Genomic DNA, 27,148 nt, shown 5'->3' on the forward strand with positions numbered 1-27,148 from the left:
TAAATAGTAGATGTCAATGAGGACAAACTGTTTAAAAGGGTGATTTTTCAGCCCTTGTGGAGGCTGTCACTCAATGTTTCCTTCAATTACTTATATTTTATGCAGTTTTAATCATTTGGGGCCAAAAGAAATGGCAAGATTAGACTGTAAAGCATGAAACAAGTATCAAGTTACCGACAGCCAACGTGTTTTTCCCACAGTATACTGCCGCACATACTGTATTTCAATAAGTGTATTTTTTATGATTATAATGAAACAGGTATTTAGTATTTGTTTTTGTCCTCAGGGTGCACCGGGAGATTGGAACGCGATTCCACTGCGGCACTTGTTTTGTATCATCTGAGGAGAAAGTGACAGGAACACATGTGAACACTGCTCTGGAAAAAAATTAACTGGCGGTACGTATAAAACCAATTTTTCAAATTTCCATATGATTAGAAAAAAACACATTTATTTCTTGTTCAATTATTGAATCTTTTTTCGAGCTCCACGATGTGGGGGACATAATTATACGCTGAAACTACATCACCTGGTCCTCGGCAGACTCCGGCAGAGTGGAACATTAGCTCAATCAATGTCAATTATTTCCCAGTCTCCATTATTGCGCTGCCAGGAGTAGGCAGAATTTTAATCCCCTCGCTGCAATTGCTTTAGCTACATGAGTCTTGGGCTTTTTGTCATGATTAGAAACATGACTTAACATTAAGCCCAGTGGCGTTCAACAAGTAGCGCAGGAAAAATGATAATGGGTTTGTCGCTCAACAAAGTGCAGCCCCGGTAGTGGGAGTCAGTAGCGGCAACTGTACATTCGGGCCTGTGTAGTTTTACAGTCTCTGTTGGCTAACAGAGCCATGTCTCCACTCGTCACATACACAGAAGTGCGCTGCATCCTAACTGCTGCGCATGAGAGACACAGGAAAAATGTGTTAAAGTAGATGGCAGAATTAACGGTTCTGATCATCTGAAGTAAGCCTCACTGCATCTCACCCCGTTTGCATTCTGGTTGTTTTGTGAAAGGGATCCTCTGTCTTTACTAGTCGATTCCTTTATCTGGAGGATGCTTTGCACGTTCTGCAACAAACAGAGAAGCTCGTTTAATCAGAAAAACCTTGTAGGATTGGGTTTTGGTAGCATTTTATGGAACCCAAATCCAGCTTCAAATCCTCTTATCAAATATAATGAGGTTCAGCTGTCATCTCTTGCGAGTAACTTCACTAAAACAAAGATTTGGAATCAGCATTTGCAGGCTGATTAGGCAGAGAGCAGCTAAAGTAATTTGCACAACCTGTTGCTAGAATGTGTAAATGAGATGTAGAGATATCGGACGATAACGGCTGTACTGTTTGAAATGTTAATTAAATGTGTCTGGCACGCTGAAATACCAACTTGGTTCTACACCTTATTTTTCACAGGCTACCCGCTGCAGACACCAGAGGTCACAATGCTGAGCCGGGGCTGCACAATTAATTGAAATATTTTCAATAATAATATTCAAAATTGTAGCTGCAATTTTTTAATGATATTGTGAATCATATCACCGTATCATGCAGTCATATGTAGAAATATTACGGTTGTAATGTCAAATAACATAATGAAATGACCTGCATACATACATGATGTGATCAGCCACATCGTTTCTCCAGGGGAGAGTAGTCGCTCACAAAAACGCATTCTTGGTCACTGAGTGATGATTTCTTTCTTTGGCTGAGCGACTGTGCAGGCAGCACATTAACCAGACAACAGCGAATGTGTTATTAGATCCCTTATGGAATTAATATCAATTAACTACAGCTGATTTTGTATAATCCTCCACTGGTGATGATTATCGGCTTAAAGGATAAGTTCACCCAAAGATGAAAATTAAGTCATTATCAACTCAGCCCCATGCTGATGGAAAGTCACGTGAACTTTTGTGGTCCAGCAAAAAAAAAAAAACCCAAAAAACAAACATTTGCAGCATGCTCCTAAACAGCTGAAGATGATGGGGACTTGTTATTTACATACTTCTTAAAGCTGAAATCATCACTGTGGCTGCTAAGCTAAAAGCTTACACATTGCATCCTTTTTGAAGTGGGTGCACAAGCTTGACCGCACATCGAGGGAGTGAATATTTCAAGATACTGAAACCAGTTGTCTGCAATATACATTAGCACGTAGCATCATCATGACCTGGATGACCTTCATCAGCCTTGTTTTTCTGAATCAATTTGTGATCTGAGACTTGGATTACACTGGATGAGCTGTTCGGAATTTATTTTAAACTATGTTTTGAAGTCCCCATCCACTGAAGTGGTTCAGGAGAATGCTACAACATGCCGTGAAGGCAATGACCACACTTTATCCTTTACAGTTTAAAATGATGTATAAAAAAGGAGGCCTGCGACCTGAATGTTTCCTAAATTTAGAATCCAATGTCACAAATGTGAAATTTAAAATAATATCACACAGAGAGAACCTAATCCAACCTTAACACCTCCCATCTGTGGAGAGTGTTTTTCCGGATAAGTTAGGATCAGATGAGAAATCAGCCTGCTAGCTTTCTCCAACTGTTACACAGACACAGCAGTTCATTGATAAACAGCAAGTTTATGGAAACACTTCTCAAGGTCTCATAAGTGTGGCTTTGTGTCTGAGTTCTTCCTCCCTTGTTACCTTTGTCAGGGCCAAAGGATGAGGATGTCCGGCCAGAGCTAGCTTAACGGTGGTCTCCCAGATGTGCGGGTCATGGAGCCCCCGCGCCGTCACCATGAACTGGACGGGCTCCGACAGGTTGGCCACCTCCTGCTCTGCATACACCGTCCCATCGGGCCTCACGCTGAAGTTGGGGTCGTTGCTGACAAAGCCCACCTCTCTGCTGCGCTGGCAGTCCTCAAACTTCACTGCAGAGACGGACAGAAAGGGGAGAGGCGGCACAGAATTAGAGAGCGGCACAGTGAGATTTACTCCATGAGGTGTTCGCAAATCCTTGACACATCTGGCAGGCTTAAGATTAACCTGCATCCATCAAGACGTATCTTGAAATATCTCATCCCCTCTGCTGTCACTTTGGATTCCCCGCTTTGACGTCTTTGGCAAAACAAACTGCTTATCACTTCCCGAACCGGAATACACGGGAGGGAACCTAATTCTTTTTCATATCATTCTTTTCCCGAACTAGACAGATAGCAATGTCAAAACAGCGTTTCTCTCGGCTTCTCCAGGGAAGGCATGAAGAGAAGGTCTAAAGCACATTAGGCTGACTGGGCCAATTGGGCTCCATGCTCTGCCTGCCAAGCACATGGAGCACAGCGCTGAATGACATTTGGAGGGTTCGGCTTGACTGAGACAAGAGAGAAGCTGTGAGAAGTCTCATGTTTGGACACACACAAAACATACCGCTTTTCCTGTGCACCCAACACGTTTGTACGGGAGAATGGTGCGGTCATGGGGGGGTGGAAGCAGCCTTTCCACTAGGTGAAGAGGCGGACAGATGAGAAACATGGTTTAGCGCTCCAGAGCAGATTCTCCAGTGACAGCCGACATGAATATGCCATTACAGCACAGAAAACACAGGAGAGAACCTGCAGAGCCTCAGCCACGGCTATTTGGAAAACTCTTACAGTCCATTGCCAAATTCGATCAACGCTCAGTGCATAATTTCCCCGTGTTTCACAGCATGATGCAACGGCATGAATGTTGAGAGTGACTGATTATTGTTTTTAACATGTCTATTATGTTAACACACGTACACACTCTATCCCTTGTCTCCCTACACCCCCAAGATGAAATGCGTGTGCTTTGATCTTATCACAAAAACTCTGGCTGCTGATAACGAGACAAATTGATTTCATAAATCACCCAGGGAACAGATCGCCTGTTATGAGCCACGGCAGCGTGATTTTTCAAAAATCCGGCGTGAAGAATTCTGCACAGCAAGCTTTTTATCATGCCATCTATTTAATTTATCGCCCAGCTTCCTGTCAAAAGCAGCTCCCAAACAAAAGGCCAATAAAGCAGGCGATCTGCACGGCCACTGCAGCCCGGCGTCACACAAATGAGCCCGCTTGTTTTCAGCCCCCCGGAGTAATTGCATGCATAATGGGACGGATGGTGAACACAGTTTTGACAATGTGTGCATCTGTGTGTGCTGGCGAACGCGATCCATAGTTTCATTTAAAAAAACAAACAAAAAAAAAACCCACACATGGCCCAGTGGAGAACGTCCTTACATGAGTGATAAGCGATTGCCTTACTTTGGGGATCATTTATCACGGTTGGGGGGGGGCTGGGGGTGCGATTTAACATCAGGTTGTGACAATGTGACACAGACCTGCTTGAATTGTCCACAGATGAATTGTGATGGCAGGCATGTATTATGTAAATGACTTCAATTAGCTTGAACTGAGCTGGCTAATTGTTGTCACTTAGACAGGTCTCTTGTGGTGCAGCTGGAGAAGCGAGGCTTAAGGACACGTGCACTGCAAAGGTACCGCTTATGAATGTGTGTGTGTGTGTGTTTGTTCCTGCATGTGCGTGTCTGTGTGCACGCGCACAGGAGTCAGTTCAGCCAGTTTGAGAATGTCGGTCCGCAGCTGGTTGCATATATTAATTTCGATCTTAATTCTACAATAAAGCCAGCGAGGTCTCCGTGGGTCTGTCTCCTGCCTCGTCTGTTGTGGTGATGCCAGTTGGCATGGGAACACACACAAGTGTCTGTGAGGCATTGCCATTGTGTAGCATTGTAAGAGAAGTGTCTTTGATTCGGTGTAAAGGCCTCTCTCAGTTTACCACTCACCGCCTACTGGTATGTACCCTTGAGGGACTGAACCATGACCCTGATCCCTAACATCTACTTAGTGTGAAAATATTCATAAATGCATTGCTATTCATTAAAAATCCAGTTCACAAAGCGCATTTAAATCAGGCGGTGGGATCTGATCTGCCACACTGTTAAATGAAGATGAAAGCGGCAGAAAGAGACGACGCTGAGACGAGATGCTGATAGAGAAACTGTGTGTGTCTGGCAGGGAGAGGGGAGATGGTAGGATAAAAAGGAGAAGGCGGGAGCTGCAGATAGTGCTACAAACAGAAAAAAAAAATCAGCAGAGATACGTTACAGAATACACAATATATAACAGTAATTGAAACAATTCTCAACAAAGTCCTTAGTCTCCAGACAAGACAAGCTGATGTGCAGAAGTAGCGGTGCAGCTTGCTCATTGCTGTCACATAACATCAGAAAATGAATACTGACACCGTTGATAACAAATCTGTGCTTATTTATTGTTACTGTTCTGCAGCCCATGTAATTCATTTTGTCATCTCACGCCTGGCAAACTGCGGCATCCTTTTGTGCGAAAAGTTGAACTTGAAGTGACTGAATGCAGATGAAGCTTCAAGGTGTTTTCTAAAGTGACAGCCCTGAAGGTCAGCAGACCCACAGCCCTTCCTCAGTAACAGGAAAAAATAAGATGCAAACGTTTTTTAACTGCGGCCGAGCAAGAGTCCACCAACCCACTCACTTCCGCCTCTGAGTTAAGACACCCAGTCGACATCACGTCATAGCCACATCTAAGTGCGGATGGCAGCTTACTAATAGGCTGCATGTGTGTGTCATTAGCTTGTCTCGGTGACTCTTGATTGATATAGAAGATCAACAGAATGTCTAATGGGAGACGTTGTGACAAAACATTTCAAGCTGCTGGGTGCCTTTGTTTACCCAGCATGCACCTCTCTGTCAGGGTGAAGACTCTCAGCAGAATTTTTCAAGACCTCTCTGCAGCCAGAAGCTCCAGTGAATTTCTCAACATATTCCACTCAAACAACATGGAGTCACATGTGAATTAATGCATTGAAATGGCCACACAATCTTTGTGTGGTACTACATAATGTAAATCTGCATGTGTAATACATATGGGTGATGACAGTGAGTGGGTGTAGCTAATGTGCTCTGTGGGTACGCTGATGGTGTTGCTTCAAACAGCCATCTCATACAGTGCAGACTGTATAAAAGTAGAGACAATTTTGTGCTTTGCTGACTCAAAGATCAATTGTGTCAATTGCCTTCTTCATCGTAGGGTGTACAAATGTGTGTGTGTGTGTGTGTGTGTGTGTGTGTGTGTGTGTGTGTCTGTACTCTGGCTTGGTTCCCTGAAGTTGATGAGAAAAACATCAGGGGTATTAAACCACCAGCTCAAGTGTGCGTGTGTGTTTGTATTCTGCTCTTCTATTATTTTGTACCCAAGATATGTGTGTGTGTGTGTGCGCGCGCATGCAGCGGGTGTTGGTCTGCCTCTGCGTGTCCCTGTGTGTAAGCCTCTCAGAGTGTGTGTGTGTGTGTGTGTGTGTGTGTGTGTGTCCTGTATATTTTAGTGTGTCCTGCCATCCACAGCGGTGCTTGGCAGGCTGCTGAGGCTGGTGTCATTCTGCTCAGCTGCTCTTCTCTGGACTCGTATGGCAGAGAACATGTTGTCCAACAGAGCGGCTAGCGCGGCACAGACGCGGCTAAAACAGGGCAGGCAAGCAGCCGTGACCACCTACCGCTGAGCCCTCCAAGTACACACACACACACATGCACACACACACACACACACACACACACACACACACACACACACACACACAGAGACAGGTTTATGCTCTTTGTCTCTTCCTGCTTGTAAATCCACGACAATACCCAAGAGGAGGCCAAAACAGCCCTTGTATGGACACATTACATGTGCATAATGTAGATGACAAGTAGTAATGGTGCACCGCCTGCTTTGTGCATCCACACGGAGCGTGCCCCCCTCATCCCTCGGCACCCGCCTACATGTTCACCTGTCCACCGCGCACGCCTCCCCTCTCCTCATCCTGTCACCGTCTCCTCCCTGTCCTCTCCACTCTCCAGTTCTCCTGTGCCACAGCTCCCTCGCACGGTCCCTGTTTCCTCTCTGCTTAACCCTCCTCCTCCCCGCCCGTCCTTCTCCATCCTCCTCTCGTATTACCTGCAGACTTCCTCCCCCGTGCAAACCAGGGCAGCCAGCCTGAGCCAACGACCCAGACACACATAAAAATGGGCACCCCGGTGGGTCACCTACTACCATTGTTAAAGTGAGCTGAGGGAACGGCACAGAGCTAATAGAGCCGGGAGAGTAAGAACGACATAAAAAAAAAGGTCACGTCATTCTGATTTTGGCATTTACACGCTGGTTTTAGAAGCGATTACATGATTTTTACAGATCATTTTTAAGATTTAAGTGGGTCTTTTTATAGACCTGCTTTCATGTAACAACCTTTATTACTGTTCTTAGCATCCCTTTTATGATTTCTGCTTTTATTCTGCCTGCCTCACCTTGTATTTATTGCGTTTGCTGCTCATTTGATCTGTTTTTAATGAGTTGCAAAGTGCTCTCTTTTTGTGATTTAAACGATCTATAAATAAAGATTATGATAATCGCTTAATATAGACGCCTGACAGTGAACACACTGTATATAATAAGGCTGACACAAGGGAGAGGTTTAAGTTAAAAGTTAGATAGTCAGATATAATATGAATAGAGCCGGTAAACAGACCCAGACCGAGCATATGGACGCTGCTTTAGTTAAGGTGCTGTTCATTCCAGTCGTGGCACAGTGCTAAGTAAACATTCCCTTTGGTACCCCGCTGGTTTCCTCAAGCCATCGGGAAAATCAACGCCACCCACTCAATTTGCAAATAACAGTATTTTTGCCAGGCTGAGGGTGTGATAGACAGCCCACCGACGAGTCAAATAACACTGCTAAAACACTGAGCATACTGTAGACAAGAGGCTGTAGAGAGTGCTAGAACAGATCAAAAAGGACTGCGACTTCAGTGTCTCGTGCGTGCACGTCGTGAGCAATTCGAGTAGCCATCAGCATTTGCCCATTTTGATCGCACTTTTAATTTTGGCAAGTTGGGTCTACAGTGACTAATTCATTAAAAATGACAAATCTGATTTAACTCGCCCGCGCCGAGAATTAAAGCCGAAAAATAAATGAAATGCTAGGACGCTCAAGCATTTGTTTTTTAAGTGCTCTGATAAGAAGTGCCACTCACAAGTAGCCGAATTAATTTTTTTTAATGATACACTGCATCAAAAGTGTCTCTGTGAAACAAAACACAAAAGCTTAATTTGCTAACGAGGAGATTAGACCCTTGAATTCCACATGAAAATCCTCCGCTGATAGCAACAAACCCAGAACAGTCCTGTGGAAAAACCCTGAACCTGATCCTCAAAGTGCCAGATTTAAGAAACAGCTGGGACTTCAGCTCGCCTGCCAAACATTTTTTAAATGTTCTCGTCGGAGAACTGCAAGGTTTTGATAAACTAAAACAAACCCTAAAGGTGCGTGTAATCCTCAAGTTTGAGTATCAGCTCGAAAAAAAGATGGGTTTCACCCGACTGTGACACTGTCGCAGCTTAAAGCCTTTTCGAGACACGTGTGAGCTGTAATATTCGAAGAGGACTGAGAAAAGTTTACACCTTTCAATAGGCGGAGAAGTTGCTGCAGATGTAACAGGCGTGACTGGCAAGCAAAAATGCGAGATCTATTTTCTGATGTCTTAATTTATCGCAACTGAAGTGCAGCATCTTGGATTCGTCGTCAAACCCGAGGCGTCCCATGCAGAACACCCACAACCCTCGAAAACTCTTTTGAAATGCAGCCCACTGTGCCCCCACAGGAATGCTTATAACTAATTCAATTTACATGCTGCTGTTTTTAAAACACTGCAGGTACAATGTGACTTTCCTGAAAAGACTTTCTTTTTTCTTTTTTTCTTTTTTGCCGCAGTTGGAAATGAATTTTTCTGCCTCTGCAGTTCTCTGTTTTAACAAAAGCCCACACAGTTCCCTCTGACAGCTCGCTCTCACAAAAGGAAACCACTGCGACTCAAGTGTGCGTGTGTGTGTGCGCGAGTGAGTGTGTGTGTGTGTGTGTGTGTGTGTGTGTGTGTGTGTGCAACTGTGTGTGCTTATGCGTGCAAGGGAGCCGGAGTGAGAGAGACATAAAGACGGAGAGGGAAGAGGGACACTGGAGTGGGAGTGTGTGACACGAGCTCTTTGCATATACGATTATTACAGCTGATGCGTAAATGGGTATGGGTGTCATCGACTCGCTGCGCACTCAGAGGTGTGTACGTGTGTGCGTGGGAGAGAAGGTGCTGTCAACCTGCATTTGTGTGCGTCAGCGCTCATGTTTCACTTTTTAAACACCACACGCTTGTTATCCGGTGCTGGCGCTCTTACAGGGCTGAACAAAACCTTGTCACATTATTAGCGCACTGTCACATCTATAGGGCCAACATCCGCCCACAAACCTGTCGCCCCCACCCCGTCACCCCTCTGTCTTCCATCCGTCACCTCCCTCTTTCTGCAGGGAAGGATGTAACAGCTGTAAAAGACGGCCCTCCCGTGTTGGAGCCTGTCAGGATCCAGAGAGTCTTTCCACTGCAGATGTGTCTGTAATGTAAACTCACGCATACAGCGTGCTGTGTGGGCCCCGAGCTCTGTGGGGTGGTTTCTCAAAGGTTGTCACAGTGTTTCAATGGATTAAGAAGATCTCCTCACAGATATTTTGTTTTTTGTTGCGTGCCACCCTCTCTCGCACATCATCGCATTACACACAGCTCCACGTTACAACCCCGATCTGCCCAAGTGCTGCAGCGAAACGCCGTCCTGTGAGTTTCTTGCCGGGGCACTATTGGGTAGAGGTTCTGCACGTCCCCGGCCCTCGCTCTTATCTCTGCATTAGCCTCCTCTCACGGGCACGGGCGTGAGGAGGCTTGAGGAATGAGAAAAGGGGAAAGAGGCGAGATAAAGAGGGAGAGCGGGAGCAAAGCAGAGCGGATGCAATTAAAAGACTGGGTCACAGATCGCAGTGCCAAGCGTCAGTGTGATTAATACACCACCATTCAGCCCAGGAGCTTTTTCTCCACTCCGTGTGGATGTGGATGTGTGTGTGTGTGTGTGTGTGTGTGTGGTTTTTTGTTTGTGAATCGCCTATCATCGTACTGCAGCTAGGGGGCACCAGTGCGTCTCAACACGTGCTACCCTCAGGTGAGCCTGGATTAAGTGTTTTTTTGTTTTTTTTAAAGCTGTGTCAGGAATTCAGATGACCTGAACAAACAGGTCTGAGGACACGATCCGTCTGTCTGAGCTCTCTGAGTTAAGAGACTTTTTTTTTCTCCCTCCCTATTATAACATGGAAACACTGGCTTTAAAACTTTCAATAGATGAGTAATTATAACGAGACAATCTTAAAACACTGATTTCGAATTCTGGCTCAAGTTCACAGGTTCACTCTGTTGTGAACTTTAATGAACACCCACTATCCTTGAATTTTTTTTTTTGCATGCCTTCTGGCTAATCATCTCATCAGAAGCTACCCACTAATTTCAGACCGTGCCAAAACAGTTGAGTCTGGCTCCCAATCAGTCCATCCTCTGCGAGAAAATAGACCAGCATCGAGACAGCAAACAACGCTCGGGAAAAAAAATAAAATAAAAAAAATTCCCCCGGTCGAGCTGGTGGCCCTTCCCAGAGTCTTATGGTAATGAGAAACGCTCCTTCTTGAAACACAGCGAGCTGCACAAACATATCAACTGATTCTTTTTCTTTTACTTCTTTCATCTGGCTCCCACTCACCAGACCTTGCCTTCAAGGCTTCCCCTTCGATTTAGCGTGAGCAGAGAAGGAGCCACGCTTTATCACAGCAATATCTTTTTTAAGGAGGTGAAGCGAAGAAACTGCCTCAAGGCTACATGCTGCCTGTTATCTCCCAGTACAATATAATAATTTCACATAGCCCAGAGCCAGGTGGCGGGACCTCAGCAGGGCCAGGTGACAAAAAAGGGGACTGTGAGCAAACCAGGGGCAAGGATGAGGGGACAAAAGGGGCTTCTGGGAAATATCCGTGACTCTCACTCAACCGAATAATGACTGTGATGAAAACCCATTATTCTCAAGAAAATGTGTATTTTTTTTTTCTTTCTCTCTCTCTCCTGTGATTCGCATCGGCCCGTCTGCACACATTGTACAAAGTTCAGGTATTAGATAACGGTCACGCTTTTATCATAATAACTGAAAATGACTTCCATTTGAATGGGGCAGACTTTATGACTGGGTGAGTAGATGAGTCCGGTTACAGGACGCGAGGCAGCGCTCAGTCTGTGTCCAGTGTTTAGCGTTTGACTGCAGCTGGTTATTTTTAGCTGCTCGTCATTACCCTGGAGACTGGCCTCAGTAAATGCTCTAAGACTAAGAACAGGCCTCCTCCTCCTGCCCCTCCTCCCCATCCTCAGAGAAACTAACTCAGAAGGTAATCAGCTTTTAATTTTCTCCCCTCTCTGTTCTTCTTGCTCATTTTATCTCTCTCCCTCGCAGCTCCCACTCCCGCACTCCACCCTCACATGCCGACTGAGCCGATCGGCATCCAGCGAACCCCTTCCCTCCTCCCGCTCCTCTTTTTTTCTCCCCATCTTCTGCCGTTATTAGCATAAAAGTGTTTGCATCCTTCCCTGGTGATTGTTTAGCTGCTGTGTTCAGCATCTTGATTTGATTCCCTACAATTGCCCTAATTAGCATTACAAATATACACTTAGAGAGGAACAGAACTATCTGTTATGCCTGACAGACTAATTTAAGGGAAAACAGAGGCCAGAGGAAAAGCCAAGACTAAATTCGTCTGATAAAAGGTGTATCATCGCGTCTCAGTAATGAGGTGTCTTATCCGAGTCGGCCGAAACTACACCTTCTCTGCATTTATTCAAATCGATGAGTGGTGCGTTTGCTTTAGCCGGATGTAAAAGAATGCGGAGCAGCTGAAACACACTGGATACTAACTCGCGATAAAAGGTGTAATCACAACAAGAAGCGTACCCCTTATCTTCTCTCGCTCGCTCTAGCCCCGGTCATGTCTTCTAAAGCCAATGATTAGACCTAAGACAGATCTCTCTCATTATCTGTTGCTCTCATCCATTTCACCCTAATCCTGTCTCTACTCCAGAGACCCCAGGGGCAAGCGATAGGCCGCGGCCAGCCATTAGTCTCTGAGGCCCCGAGACCAGCGACAAGGCTCATCTGTACTTTTCCCAGAGAGGAGATCTAAGGCCGACTCAGAGGTCAGCTGTCACTCTCCCGTAAGTGCCGCACTGCTTCTTTGTTGACTCTTCATTTGGGTTCAAACAGACTGCTTCAAGATCTTCGCCTCTCAACCAGCCGCTCTTTTTCCACCCATCTGATCTAAGGAGGAAGACTGTAAGATGGGAAACATGAAGCAGAGGTGATGTTGAAGTAGTGGTTCAGCTACATTTGTGCCATCCAAGGCTGAAAAGGTCACACCATTGATCAATCAGCAGAGTAACCGGTGGAGTAATTGCTCTCATTATTGTCGACAAGCACACATAAGTGGGTGTAGGCTGGTTCCTCCGGAGGGCCGAGCACACACAGCAGAGGACTGAACTGCACAGCAGCATGGACCCAGAGGGAAGATTGTTTTGAGCCTGCGCTGATGATAAATAGCCATAGAAAGGATTCAAAAAGTCAGGATTTATTTTTCTGAAAGCAGCTACCTGCTGCTAGCGGAAACAACACTGCTGAGAGGGAAACAAAATAGTGAAGTTGTGGGTCATAAATTCAAGGCAAAAAGCTGAACACCGTGAACACACGCTGTAATGTACTCAAAGGATGCCTGAAATATCTGCTGAAGTATAGTAACAAAGCATTTGTTCTACCTAATTCGCAGCTCTGCATAAAGCTGCATGAAGCTGCAAAGTTGTGTGACAACTTTCTGATGATTTGTCACTACAAGCGACCCTTCTGACACTATGCATAGTCTTTTTTACAATCCCATCTCATTCCCAGGTTGTCAAATACAGACGCTGTGTCACGGCCCTCGGGTGCCTTACACAGTTACCCTTGAGCGCTTGTAAACAGTGTTTCTGCAAGACAGACTTTCTTACACTTGGATAACAGTGTGAGACAGTTGCAATTAGATGTAGGCATCAAAACTAGTTGATAAGATGTTGAAAAGAAAAAAATAAAGTAGGATATGTTAGGAGGCGACACATTATGCTTTGTCATTTTGTTTTTTTTCAATTCCTTCAGTGTTTTACATACACAAGAATGTAAACTGTATAGGTTCTTGTGTATCTAAACGTTTTTGGAAGTCAAAAAGCCCAAAGTCGGCAACAGGAGCTCCTCTCTCCCACAGTAAACACAGCACCTGAAGTGCCTGACGTGACTTTTTAGTAGTCCCGCCTTTTAGTCTGTTACTTTGAGACATGTTACACATGTGCATAATTTAGGCCTTCATTTACGGTAGAAGTGAAGCTAACTGGTAGCTGAAAACACAAAACAGCCAACCAGAGACATGGAGAGCAGTGCTGGTTCGGGCGTGTGTGAGCTGACCAATCAGAGCAGAGTTGGTATTTGGGAGGGGGAGGGCCTTAAATAGACAGGAGCCAAAACAGAGCGTTTTAGACGGATGCACACCTTGTGGCAAAACATTAACATTATGGTCATATAATACATTGTTAATATGAAAATACTGAATTAAGCTGCTTTAAGTCAAGGTCACATACTGACCATATATGTGAAGGACATATTATATGCAAGCTCGCAATTACCATAATCTCTGTACCACCACAATGAAGTTACGATATTTCATTCTGTCTATCGGCCCTTTCACGAGCCCAGTTTGAGCCTGGATATGCGAAGGTACTTGAATTTAAATAATAATAAAAACCTCTGTGAGCTTTTCAGAGTGCAGCCCTCCCTTAAAAGCAACAAATCTGACTTTCTTTCAACAGCTATTTGCTTTGAAGTCACTCTGGCCTGTTCCAGAAAATCAATTAAAAACATGACTAATACATTTGCACCTAACATTTTCCACTTTCCCTCTTTAGAGCGTTTGATGTCCTCCACTGCCTAACACTGTGTAAATGCTGAGATCACAGAGATAGTGACGGGAGGATTTCGACAAGGACCCTTTCGTGGTTTTTTTCCACTGCTTCGAGTGAAGCTCCGACCTGAAATGAAATGAAATAATGAAGGATATCAGCGGGCTCCCGCTGTGCTGTTTTTGCACTACACTCGACACAGAATATCCAGCACGCCTCAGAAGCCCATCAGTTCAATATTCTGCCCTATGTGTGTCCTTTTTGTCTTTCAGGCCTGCAAAGACATTCTCCTGCTGGGTAATTTGTGAATAATCTCATGCAAGTCTCCCCCCCCCCTCCGCCCACCCACCCCCCATCGCCACTCTGCACTTCCTTACATTTCCTATATATGTCCCTCAGTGACAGTTATCGGTGAGATCTGCAGTGGTCTTTAATACGAGCATACCGCTGTCCCTTAAGTGGGCAGCGCTAAGCCTTATTGTCTGCTATTGATGGAGGAGGGACAATAGGAGAGGCCGAAGCTCTCGGCTCAACTGTCTACCAGGAGGGAATGGGAGGTCGGTCTCCCCGGGCCATGGCGCCAAAACCATTATTCTTATCACTGCTGGACAACTCACCGCAGGCCAGAAAAAAACCCTTCTGAAAGGTGAAATGAGTGTGTCTCCCAGTGTGTGTGTGTTTACCTCCTGCCCGCCTCGCTCACTCCACACATTTCTGTATTTCTCATTAACTGATAATACATCACTCATGACCTTGTGATAAAAATACATTAGCTGGAGACAAGTCATTAATCTATAAAGAATCAGGCTGTTTAGGTTATCAGGTGAGAATGGGTATACGTGTTATCGCACAAGTAATGGGAAGAGGTTTAATTGCCCTTCTTGAGCGAGTCATTATATAGAGTGGAAGTGGTTTATGTGTTCTGTTCACGAGCAAAGTTGAGTCCATCACGTTCGGCTGTCATCGAGCAGTGAGGTTTAGGGTCGGCCAGCGTGTAATAGGACTGGTTATTGTACTGCAGGATGTTTTCACTCGTTGGAGAGATAAAAGTCGTTCTACTTATAAACATACTGTATTCTAGATTGTCAGTTTATAGTCGAGAGTCATATTTTCTTTCCAAACAGTACTGAGTGTGCTATAACTGAAAAACAACTAATGCCATATCGTCGCCATGTTTACATTCCTACATTCACTGCAACAGAGCAGTGAGCATGATGTCTTCACTCTCTACCAGCATCAGAAGCTTGTAGGAGAAGAGACCAAACCCAGTCCTGGTGGTCTCCACATGACTTCTCCCTAACTGCAGTGCACCCAACATGTTACTGTACATTTATGAGAGCTATACAGAGTCTGTGCTGTGCCACAGCTACACCCCCCCCAACCCATTTCCATGGATTTGCACCTCTACGTAACACTTTGCTGTAGAGGGCTGCAATCGGCGCTATTGACGACCACTTTTCCTGTTAAAAGAATCCCTCGATACACTTCCACCCCATGTGCATGAGCCTAATCTCCTGCTTAAGCAAGCAAAAGCACTGCTGATTACCACTCTTCTAAACAACAAGGCTGAAAAAACTCCCAAGATTAACTGTCAGCACCACAGGATAGCCCAATCTTCAGACAGATTTAAAAAAGAGCGAGGACAGTGCATGAAAACATTGCTGAATACAGCTAACTAACACTGTTTACTCTATCCTCAAGAACACAGGGCCTCTTTTCTGTCTCATCTTATTTGACGCAATTGACAAACTGTTTTGCAGTAAGTAATTAATCCACCTATTTTAATTTTCCCAGCTGGATGCATTACTTTGAACATTTTGCAGACTGAAATTAGTTTTATTTTGCCTCGGAGAAGCTGAAAACAATCATTCTCAGCATGTGTGCTGTGTGTGTGTGTGTCTGACACACAAAAGATGGTGAGGGAAGCAAAAAGTCATTTGTATTAAGTAAAATGTGTTTAATCATCCTTGGTGTCATTTTTCATTAATTAAATATGGGCTCTAATTACACAGAACCATCGTCACTCCCATTACAAACAATTAAAATACACCATCCATTCTGTCAATTTGGCAAATAAAACCTGATGGCTGGTTGCCAGCCTGGGAACCCGCATCGAAAACTTACTCTGGGGCCCTGGAGAGGTTGGCTAAATTCAATGTTACTCGTGCAAACACTTGAGAATCTAAGACTGAACTGAATGCACACCAAAGGCTGGCGTCCCAAACAGGGAATATTAAATTAGCTGTTTAACAGCACTGAAAACACGGTGAAACAGCTCTTTTTACTCCAGTTAATGGCCACATTTGAGGCTTCTGGGTTTCAGCAAAAACACATTGGCTTGTGCAGAGTGAAACGGAGATTCAGTGCAACAATGTGGACTAATCTGATGTATGCAAAAGCCCGCTGGATGTGTACACAAAGCACAACTTAATCTATAGTAAATGTCCCAAAGCTGGCACACGCATTAAAATGTCAGTGTTAAAACACACTGAATACAGTTTTTTTCGGTCTCTAAGCTGTCAATAATCAACAGGACTTGATCCATCCACTTCCTTCCTTACTTCTTCACATTGACAAAGTGCTTCCTCCAGTGTTTACAAACATTCCACACGCTCACAAACCGTCGGCGTGAAAATATTGTGCTAACATAAAAATATCAGGCAGTAAATTTGAGTGTGAAAAGTGTATTCAAACCTGCGAATCACCATGTAAACAGAGTTTGTGCTGGAGGAATGTGTTCAACAGAGTCAGCAGTACTGCAAATCACAGCTCCAGGCTTAAAAATATCAAATTAATTGCCGAGCTTCATCTTTATGCCAAATCCATGGCTGAGTTTGGCTTTCTTGCCAGCATCAATTTGTCAGTGTAGGAGTTTAACTTTCCAAAACGGTGAGCCCGTCGAGGCTAGCCAACAGCACTGCTTGTGTCATGCGCCGCAGCTCGCTAACCTACAACGTATGCTCGGACTTGAGCTGTCTGCCATGCATAAATCTCCCTCCCGCTGCAGGCGGAAAGGTGACAGAGAGGCAGATGAGGACATTCAGCGCAGTATGAAGGATGGTGGCAGCCGTTCCCCCAGGCCACGGTGATGGCACTACATCGATCCAGCCACTCCGGAGCCTGAAGTGCAGAGCCTTTTGGCTTTGTCAGCACTGTTCAGCTCAGCATTGCTCCAACTCCCCTGATCACTGTCAGAAACCCAGGAGTATAAAACCCAGAGAATAGGAAGAGAAAGTGCTGATGTATCTGGAGCCGGACAGGTGGCTCAGGATTGGCTAAATTACTGCTAACTTCACTGGACCACTTCTTTATAATTTTCTAGCTGTTGTGAGATTCAGGTAAATTAATATTTACTGTCAGGCAGACATCTACCGCTAAACACAAGCACCTGTTTGCCCTACTCAGCCTGCCAACTGGTCCGCCAGGAAACTTAATTCTACTAATCCACTTGCATATTTACACAGGTGGAGGTGTGCTGGCACCACTGGAGACATGCACTGTTGTCTTCAAGCAGCTAGTGTTTGCCCTCTAATGTGATTCACTGCTTACACTAGTTTATATCTTCATGTCATTAATCTCTCAAGTCTCTCTGGATGCGCCCGGAGACTTTCTGCTCTCTCTCGTCTCCTTCCTTGCTGAATAGAGTCGATACCCACCAGGCCCTTGACTTTGAGTGTCCTGTTTTATTGTCACCTCTCTTACTGCTGTTTCTTCAACTTCTGATTCATCGTGCTGGCAGGCACAAAAATGTGTAGAATCTGAAAGCACAAGCCTTGGCACTGAAGAGACCTTGAAGAACATGGGCTGAAAGAGTATGTTTGGTTAAATCCTCACATCCTGAGGTTAGTCTGGGACGCTCTAAATATGGCCGCCAAGGCTGGGCGCTGACAGTGTGACCCCGACCATGGCATTTTAGAGTAACACCATGCTTAGCAATAAAGAAACACAACATAAAGACCAATTAAAATCTCTGGAAACAGTTAAAGGTATAGTTTCACATTTTGGGAAACAGGCACAAATGAAAAATATGTTCATATATGTTCAAACTATATATATAATACATCTACCTTGAGTACATCAAATGTGTGTAAATTGTTCCAACATGAATTTATGAACAATTTCATAAACTGACATATCCAGCCCAAATATTAATGTTTATGAGGGTAATCCGTATTTTGGCATATATGTCACACATACAATTAACTGTACATTTAATTTATATTTGTTTAAATGTGTAATATACAAACTATAAAAATATACACTGAATATTATGAGCATATCTACAAGAATGAATCACAGGTATTCTTTTAAAGGGCCAATATGTAAGAATTTAAGTCAAAACTTTCAAAAATGAAATAAAACTATCCAGAGCGTGTGAAGAAACAGCAGCTGTGACATTTTGATGTTTATGTATTGTGATACAGAGATATCTACTTAAGTTAACATGCTAACCAGCTAACATTGGCCTGTCTCTGTCCAGAGCTCCTGTGCTAGCGGTAAAACACTAACACTCCCCTGGTCCCTGAGCCCCCAGTCGTGACTGCTAGCTGCACGGCTGACTGAGCTAACTAGCTGATGGCAGCTACAGTCTGCAGCAGTTAGAGGTTACTCTGGTGATATGATGCCCCCAGTCTTCCTTTTGACTATTCTTACATATTGCATTATTAATAAATGTACTGTATATAGACATATTTTACCATGGGTATTTCATAAACCTATACATAAAGGACCGCCTCTTTATTGAGTTCTATGTCCTGATTGGATTCACTGCCCCAATAAGCCTCCACAGAAACCATTTAAACACTGAACTGGAATCATTCTGCAGGGACTCGTAAAACTGAACTTAGTCTTTCTGCTGCGCACGGGGAAAAAGCTTTCATTCACCCCGTAACTATTTGTGTATTCAGCAATAACGGTGCAGTGAAATCCATTAGGCACAATTGCTATGTTGGCATGGTTACTGTTTAGGTGGGATAAGCAAATTCCTGCACACACAGGGAAAATTTGCAGGCTTGTCAGATGTGAAGAGACGACAAATATCCATGTCACCGGCTGTGTGTCATTGTAATGAAGCTAGCTTGTTTAAGGCTGACGAGAAATATCGTTTTATCCACATGGACCTACATGATGATGCCTTATGTAATCTGAAGAGGCCTATTTCAGTCTGTGCACCTTCACAGACTGCTGATTTCCTCCAGCTCAACTTTTCTGAATATATTGAGACGGTTTTCATTATCTTATGTCGGAGGAATCAAACACAATAAAGGGAAAAATCTTGGGAATTAGATTTGACATCGGATGAACTACATATGCATTCGTTGGTAAAGTGTTTACAAAGGGTTAGTTAATAGACCTCAGACAATGAAATGATAGCAGGGTGTGGCATTCCCCCCCATTGTACTGGAGGAAAATAATAAAAATTATGAGTATTTTCGATGAAAGGTTTGCTGGGAAATGTCAAGCCAGCTGTCATTAAAGACGCACTGACATTTTTATTCCATCTTTTAGAACCGAGATTCCATCACTGCAAACAGAGGCCCCTAATCTCGGCTGCTCCTCAACAGACAGAGGCCAGACAGATTAACTCAATTACTTTTTGACTTGAGTGAATGAAGGAAACAATACATTTCTCATTTAAGCCTAATCCTGTGTGGGAGTAGCGGTGGAGTAATATTGCAGGTGGAGAGAATGGCAGTGATGGGGAGAAGGCGGGAGCGCGTGGGGCCTGAAAATGAATTCCGAGGCAGCCGGCGTGTTTGCTCATCTTTTTTCATGCTTTCTCTTAACTACGCTCGCAGATCCGTGCGGTGAGAGAGAAACGGCGGGCGGGAAGACGGAGGGGAGGCGAGAGGGCAATAGACGGAGCGATAGACAAGATGGACTGACAGACAGGCAGAGAGTCGGGCGGAGGGGGGAAGAAGAATGAGAGAGACAGAATGGGGTTTACAGCTCCAATATGTCAGAGTTAGTTTGCAAGACGAAGCAGCAAAAAAAATCTACCAATTTCCACAGTGCTGACACACCCAAACTAATACCCTGCATGGGGCATTAAAGTCAGCCTTGTGTATGAAACACAGTGTGACACATGTGGCCTCGGTATTGTCTGCAGCATCTGTTGCAGGGGCACAGATGGCGATGGCCATCCTCGCCACTGCTCCGCCTCGTGGGAGATGTGGTCTGTGATGACGTTTCACTGACAGCACGGGCCATCTGTCAGCGCACGACAGCCTGTTTTCAACTTCCCTTTCCCTCCCACAAATGTGGATCCAGGCGCGCGGGGGTAGGTCGCGGAAAAAGTGGTCGCCGTGTGAAGGATGGATATTCCTACGGTGCGCGCGAAAAGGTCAGGGCTGGGCGCTTACTGCGGCAGCAACATCAGTGAAACCCTGGAGCGGCAACAGCGGTGAAACCCCGGATCCTCAACAAAGCTCTGTCAGACTGCAGGAGAAGGCTGTCAGTGCAGACGCCTAAACCTTTACCGCCCTTCTCCCTGCCTCGCACTCACTCTCGCCTCGCTCTGACTCATTGTGTCAGCTCTTCAAACACTCTCCATTCTCTCCTGCCTTAAGCGAGACGCAGAGAGCAAAAGGAAGAATGAGTCCATCTCTGGCTGCTGTAAACAAAAAGGAACACTCTTTGTGCCGCGTGAATTCTCTCTCCCCTGTCTGCGCGCAGCATCAAAACTTGTCGGGGTTCCATGTACGTGCCAGAAGGAATTCTTCCCCCTCTTTTTCGTCGTTTGCTGGTCCTTTGGTTATTTGCAGACAAAAATAAATTGAAGAAGGGAGAGATAATGAAGATATGATGGGGACAAGGCAGAGACAGCAACCCAGGAATATTGAAATTGACTTGGACGAGTCCTCCGCTTTCTCCTCTGCCTCGGTCTGAATGGTGATACTGGCTCATTAAAAATGCAACGCTCTACTATGAAAAGTGCGGACGTCTGCAGTTTGGCCGGACGGAGAGACAGACAGCAGTGTCTGGACCGTCTGTGGCTTCGGTGTGTGCGACCGTGTCTGGTTTGAAATTCACACACAAAAAAAGGATTACTGTTACTGTTATTCAAAGCAGTGTAAACCAAAAATAATGCTATACATAATAAGATTAAGAGTCTACTGCCACGTTAGGGACTCTGTATGCAGGAAAAGAAAGGCTTTGAGCTAAATGCTAATACCAGCATGCTAACATGCTCACAGTTACAATGCAAACATACCGATGCTGAGCATTTATAATGTTCAATATCTAAGTCCAGCATGTTTGGATGGTAGCATTCTGCTAATTAGCTCTTAGCACAAAGCACAACCAAGGCTGTTGGGAAAAACAATTAGCGTCCGATCTTACAAAAAAGATACAGGCACTAGAATTTTAATCGATAACATTAAAAAATAACCAAAATGATCAACTGAATTTGAAGAAGTAACAGTTTTGACATTATGATGTCTACCCATTTCATTACACAGACATCTACTTAAGTTGGCATAGTAATCAGCTAACCACAGAAAGCCATTATTCAAATCTCCTGTGCTAACGGTGTAAAGACCCAACTCTCAGCTCCCACGCTCCCAGTCTGTTCTCCTAGCTGCACAGCTAACTGAGCACAACACACAACTGAACGACAGCTACAGTTGGCACTAGTTAGCAGTTTCTCTAAGCTACCCCCTGTTTGTTAAGTCAAAATTTGACAGGTGGAACATTCTTACATTTGCACCTTAAAAGGCAATCCCGAGATATTTGACTCAGAACCATTAGTGCCAACCTCATAACAGCGCTGCAGCAAATAATCAGAGGTTTCACCAGAGCCATTATGATTCACAGTCTGGAAACAATGAATATCTGTGTGAGAAAGCTGTGCCAATCCATCTCGTAGATTTTGAGATATTTCACTGAATTACTGAAAACTTTGACCTGCTGTTGGTGCTGGCTGTAAAGTCAGGGGATCACTGAAGTCATAATATTTCATTCTCTGAGACCTATGAATGTCTGCAGAAAATTTCATGGAAATCTCTCTCCAATACAGAGATGTAAGTCTATGCAAAAGTGAGGGATCAACCGACAGAGCACGGCTAAAAATGGCAACAGAGAAATGTACAGAGAGGAGGAGTGACAGTCTCTGTCAGCATGTACTGTAGATTTGCACTTTTCAGCAGTGTGATGAGTTTCCTGCACCACACCATTAGCGCATACAATTATAAACTGAATACATGAGGCATGAGGGACCAAAGACATAATGTATTCAGAGCAAACAACACATTTCTTATTCATGTCATTCAAACACTGCATGTTACCAAAACCTCTTGGATCAAGGTCTACTGCCACGCAGGTATAAAGGAAGCAATTAAGAGCTGAAATATTGCAAAGTGACACATTATTGATCGAATGTCATTAACTAATGTCATGGTAAATCTCACACAGTCTGCTCATGCTCTGTATGAATCTACATCTGTGCGGCGGCGCTTCGGTTTATGAGAATACTGTGCTCAGAACAATATTGGCTGAGAGTGGAGGGCTTCGCCTGCCTGCAGAGAACCCTGGTGAGCATGTTATCATGCAGGTAGGAACACAGCTGAGAAATGTAAATTAAATGAGCTCTCTGGTTCCCACAATGCAACTCCTCACCATTTTTCCATCTTTAAAAACATTGGAACTGAATGATGTGGCTGATGCTTTCCAACTCACCTAATGATGAAAGCAGCGTGAATACACAAGGACGTCTCCTCAGCCCACAGCAGAATGTGGTCAAATGACTGTTTGTCTGCCCGTAACACTGAGCGTCTCCGTGGTTAGCAGCGGTCTAATCGCTTCACGTCGTTCACGTGGAGAGGATGAGGAATGAGCAGGGTCATAATGCGACTGATGAGCACTCGGATAAAGATATTCAAACGCACCTTTTCTCGCCTGCTTAGTTAAGTTAAACTGAATCAATGTGCCAACAGTATTCAAAGTTACATTTTTCATTTCATTAGTTTTTGCATTGCAACATTTAATTTTTTGTTCTGTCACTTTAAAACAAGAATCGCTTTGAATGAAGAGTGAAGATGTGAATGAGCCTCCTGATTTGGTAGCTGGCAGGACCCCAGCAACATGAAGTGAACCCCTCCCATCTGATTCCTCTTATGTTCACCGGAGGAGTGATGGCCTATTTCTACCAAACTGCTTCATGTGTCGTTTTTATGCTCAATTCTATTTAACTTGTGGTAATCATTGTTTTTTTTCACTGTAACAGCAGAGAGAGGTAGTGCAAACCGTAAAATTGGGGCCAAAGAGCTAAAAAACAAGGTGAAAGTTGCTGAGCTGCAGGTTTATGGTCTGATCTTAACTAAGCTATTCCAAAATCTGGATTATTTCCTTTTCAGTTACAAAACTGTAAATTATCCTACAACTTTGATTTTGGTTTTTCATGTAGAATCAATTTGGGAAGTTAAAGAGGTTGTAAAAGCTACAATAAAGGTCCAATTTGTAAGAAATAGATCTTTCGGGGCTGACCTGATCTATGATTCCAAAGACTCAGTATTTGATGATTTGGAAACTTTCTTACAAATTGGAACTTCGGCGTATAATCACCTTCTGAAATCCATTTCCCATCCATCCTTCCTTCATTCCTTCCTGTTTCATTTTTTGCAGCTTATCTGAGTGTGGATTGTTGTGGCATCAGAGTAGCGCAGACGTCCTTCTACCCAGCCACGACCTACAGCTCCTCCTGGGGGATCGGATGGAGGTTCCGAGACCTGATGAGATATATGATCCCTCCAGCAGATCTGAGTGTGCCCCAGGGTCTCCTCCCAGTTGGATGTGCCCAGAATACCTCCACAGAGAGCCGTATGGAAGGTGTCCTGATTAGATGCCCAAAATTACCTCAACTGGCTTTATTTAGTGAGCTTGATTCTGGATATCTGAGCTCCTCAACCGTCCCTGAATGTGAGTCCCAGACATCCTGTGGGGGATTCTCATTCTGGCCACTTTTATCCGTGGTGTCAGTCTTTGACTGCAGTCAGTGATCACAATCATTTTCTGAGGTTTGGAAAGATAATGTGTAGTTTTGAAAAGTAAAGACACAAACAAAAGGAACACCTGGGCCCATATTTAGTAAGCATCTCAGGATCAGTTGAATTGAAGAGCTCGAGAGTTCTTAAAGCTTCCTACATGCGTTATTGGCAAGAGGAGAAAGTACTTATTTGAGAGAAAATCACGTCCTAACAGCAGAAATCACAAGATAAACTTAATTACAGACTATGGTTTCCACAGGCAGACTTTTTTTCTTTTCTTTTTTTTTTTTTGCAGGGGGAAATCAAATCAAATATCCACGAATAGCACCATCTGTGGGAGTATGACAAGCTACTTATGCACATAAGCTAAAGGCTAAAAATCGATTTGGATCAAAACTAGTAAAAAAATTACCTACACATAAATTACATTTCATCTCCCTTTTTGCAAATGGCCTCCAGCGGTGGAGTTCGAGCGAGCGCTACGTCTCGCATAAGCCTGCATAAAATAAACGTGAACCTTTTTTTTTTTTTTTTTTGCTACAGAAGTCTGAGAAGAGATGTTTTGCCACTGCTGGTCCGCTCTGCTGTATTCATTCCGCACACAGACACGCCCACGCGAACCGCGACATCAAAGACCGTGTCTCCATGCCGGTGAAATATGTTGGAACTGAGTTATCGATTTGCTTGGAAAAAATGTTCGCGCATGTGCTCAAAGCTATCACATTATGTGAGCTATAATGACCCTCACAGATGCAAGGAAGCAACCGATTTACATAAAATCTTTGAAAATATCATTCATTGGCTCATAAATTATTGAATATGCATGGCATTGGAGGCAGTGCGGTGCAATAAACTGTTGGTGGGGTGGCAATTTAAATATATCCATGTCCGATATATAAAGAACAGTGCTCACAAAATAAGCTGAGGCTCAATATATTATGATGGGAGAAACATCCACGGAATCTGAATGTTGCAGTGGAGTTTTTTTCTATCAGAAAGGTGAAAATTGTAATTGCAGCGCCGCAGCAGCAGGACATAGACCGACCTTCAGAGGTTAAGGGTGCTCTGGAGAGTTTTCTTGTAAACAAACAAATGTTGACTTCACATTCATTGTTTTTTCGCCATAATGCACTGTGTGTATCCTTGAGGTCTGACTCACATGCAGATCTCCTTCCACCTGAAACATTTGCAAACCAGGCGTGCTGCATTGCCCTATAGCAGTAAATAAAATGAGGACCAACTACCGAATATAACCATAAGAATTTCGGGGCCGTCAGAGCCACTTCACTAGCCTGATGGCGTATTGCTTTTCCAACATACTTTCAATGAAACCACCTCTATAACATGACAAAAGCCCAAACAGTACATGGCCACCGTTCTCTTCTGACGTCACACTCAGGGTGGGAAGCAAATAACTTACTGCTGTATTCCAGGTTGCAAGTCTAAAAAAACGTAGGGAATCTGGCAAATTAAAATCATTTCACGGCATTCTGATTGATCAGCAACTGAAAAGACAACGAGTCAAACAACTTATTAGATTCCCCATTATATTAGACAACAGCTAGCGTTAGCATTCAGACCCCTTCTTTGCTAACATTACTGTTTGATAGAGTTACACCATAAGACAGGAGAAGTGTACATTTATTGTAAAATGTTGTAATTTCCCACCCTCAGCCTGACTTTACAGAAAATGGCTGCCACGTGAACATCATGTCTGTGGCTGGACCTGTGGCCCTTCGGATGCTGTCCTGAGAATAAGTTAACTTTGAATAGAAAGCCTTTAAAGTGACCTCATTACAAAGTCAATGAAATAGCACACTAGCCAGCTAGTCTCAACTGTGGTCTGATTAACAGTGAATTAATCAAATTCAGTGCCCAGTATCATGATTTTCTAGCTGCCATACTTGGGATCTGAATGAGGGGGGGTTTCCATGGGATTGCAGTCAGTTTTCATTATTTGTAATCAGTCAGAGATTCAGACTTGATTGCCATTTCATTGCCACCATTATTCAATCTAACACCGGTGTCTAGTTTGCTGTCTGTGGCGGGACTGTGTGGTGGGATTTTTCCCTGATCACTCACTAGGGAGCAGGCCATCATCATTTTCAGTCAGCACTGAAACAAGTTTCCAATTAAGCAGGTTCACAGAGAACGCGAGTAAAGGGATTAAAATGCCGAGCGAAAGGCTGTGTAAAAAGCTTTTGTATTTTTGATTCAAAAACTTTTACGAAACAGAGAGAAGGGAGAAGCTGCGGCCGTGAACAGAATGACTGCTTAGAAAACCTGCAGTACCTGAAAAACAATTTCTCTTTGTCTTGTGTCTGACTGACGGGGAAGTTAACAATGGTGACACTGCTCATTTGCAGGTTATGTATTAAAAAAAAACAAAAAAAAAAAAACTGACTGTCTTATTGACTTCAAGCATCACAGATTTGAATCCCTTGTGTGTTAGAATTCAATTAAATCTGACGCAATGTGATCATCAAAACTCTGTTTGATATTATGAGGTGGTACAGGTCAATACATTTATCTATCTGTCCGTCCATGTATCTGAAAGGGACGTAACAGCAGACTGAACGTTTTTGGCATCAACTTGCTGGATATAATTATCTAATGTGGACGAATGTGTTTGTTCATCTCTTTTTTTCCCACATTTGTTCCATCTTTAGTATATAACCTTTTGAAAGAGAAAAAAGGTGATGTTGTTGACCTTAAACAGTACGGTAAGATTAGGGACAGGAGTAAGAAAAATGCACAAGGAGAGAGAAAGAGAGAGAGAGAGAGAGGGGAGGGGGGGGGGGGAGTTGCAGTGAGAAAGAGAGAGGCGGACAAATTGAGCGAGCGATCGTGTATAATTTAAGGACAAGTGGTTCTCCCCTGAGACATCTCTGTCAGTTAATAGGTCACAGTTATTAACGCAAGAAAACCGCTGCAGCCCGGCGCGGTACGTCGCAGCATTTTGGAGGCAACAATAAAGGGGAGAATGAAAAGCAAAGAGGACATTAAAAGCCGCGGCGGATTAAGTGAAAGAGATGTGGGGGGAAGATAAAAAAAGGGATGAGGGGTGAAAGAAAATAAGAGAGGAAAGCATGAAAATTAGCCAGGACGCTGGGGAGCTCGCGATCAGATAAAAATAGACAGGAAGAAAGAGGGATGAAGAGGCGACTCATGCTCATGAAATGTGCACTTCAAGACCTAAATAGTTCTCAGAGTGGCTACTAATGCACCGAGCCGAGGTACCACTGAATAAAATGCTTTGCATGATGTTAGCTCCAGTGCAAAA

The 27,148-nt window shown here is 44.1% G+C and overlaps 1 protein-coding gene across 2 annotated transcripts in view; it reads right to left on the reverse strand.

Annotated features, from left to right (window-relative positions):
• cdh4 (cadherin 4, type 1, R-cadherin (retinal)) overlaps nt 1-27,148 on the reverse strand; it is a 215,368-nt gene that overhangs the window by 84,361 nt on the left and 103,859 nt on the right. For both annotated transcript variants that reach the window (XM_037102150.1, XM_037102151.1), the window contains exon 4: nt 2,653-2,879. In XM_037102150.1, the coding sequence (XP_036958045.1) occupies nt 2,653-2,879 (227 nt within the window). The remainder of the gene's footprint in view (nt 1-2,652; nt 2,880-27,148) is intronic.

The sequence above is a fragment of the Acanthopagrus latus genome, chromosome 6 (assembly GCF_904848185.1).
Source record: "Acanthopagrus latus isolate v.2019 chromosome 6, fAcaLat1.1, whole genome shotgun sequence".
Classification (NCBI taxonomy): domain Eukaryota; kingdom Metazoa; phylum Chordata; class Actinopteri; order Spariformes; family Sparidae; genus Acanthopagrus; species Acanthopagrus latus.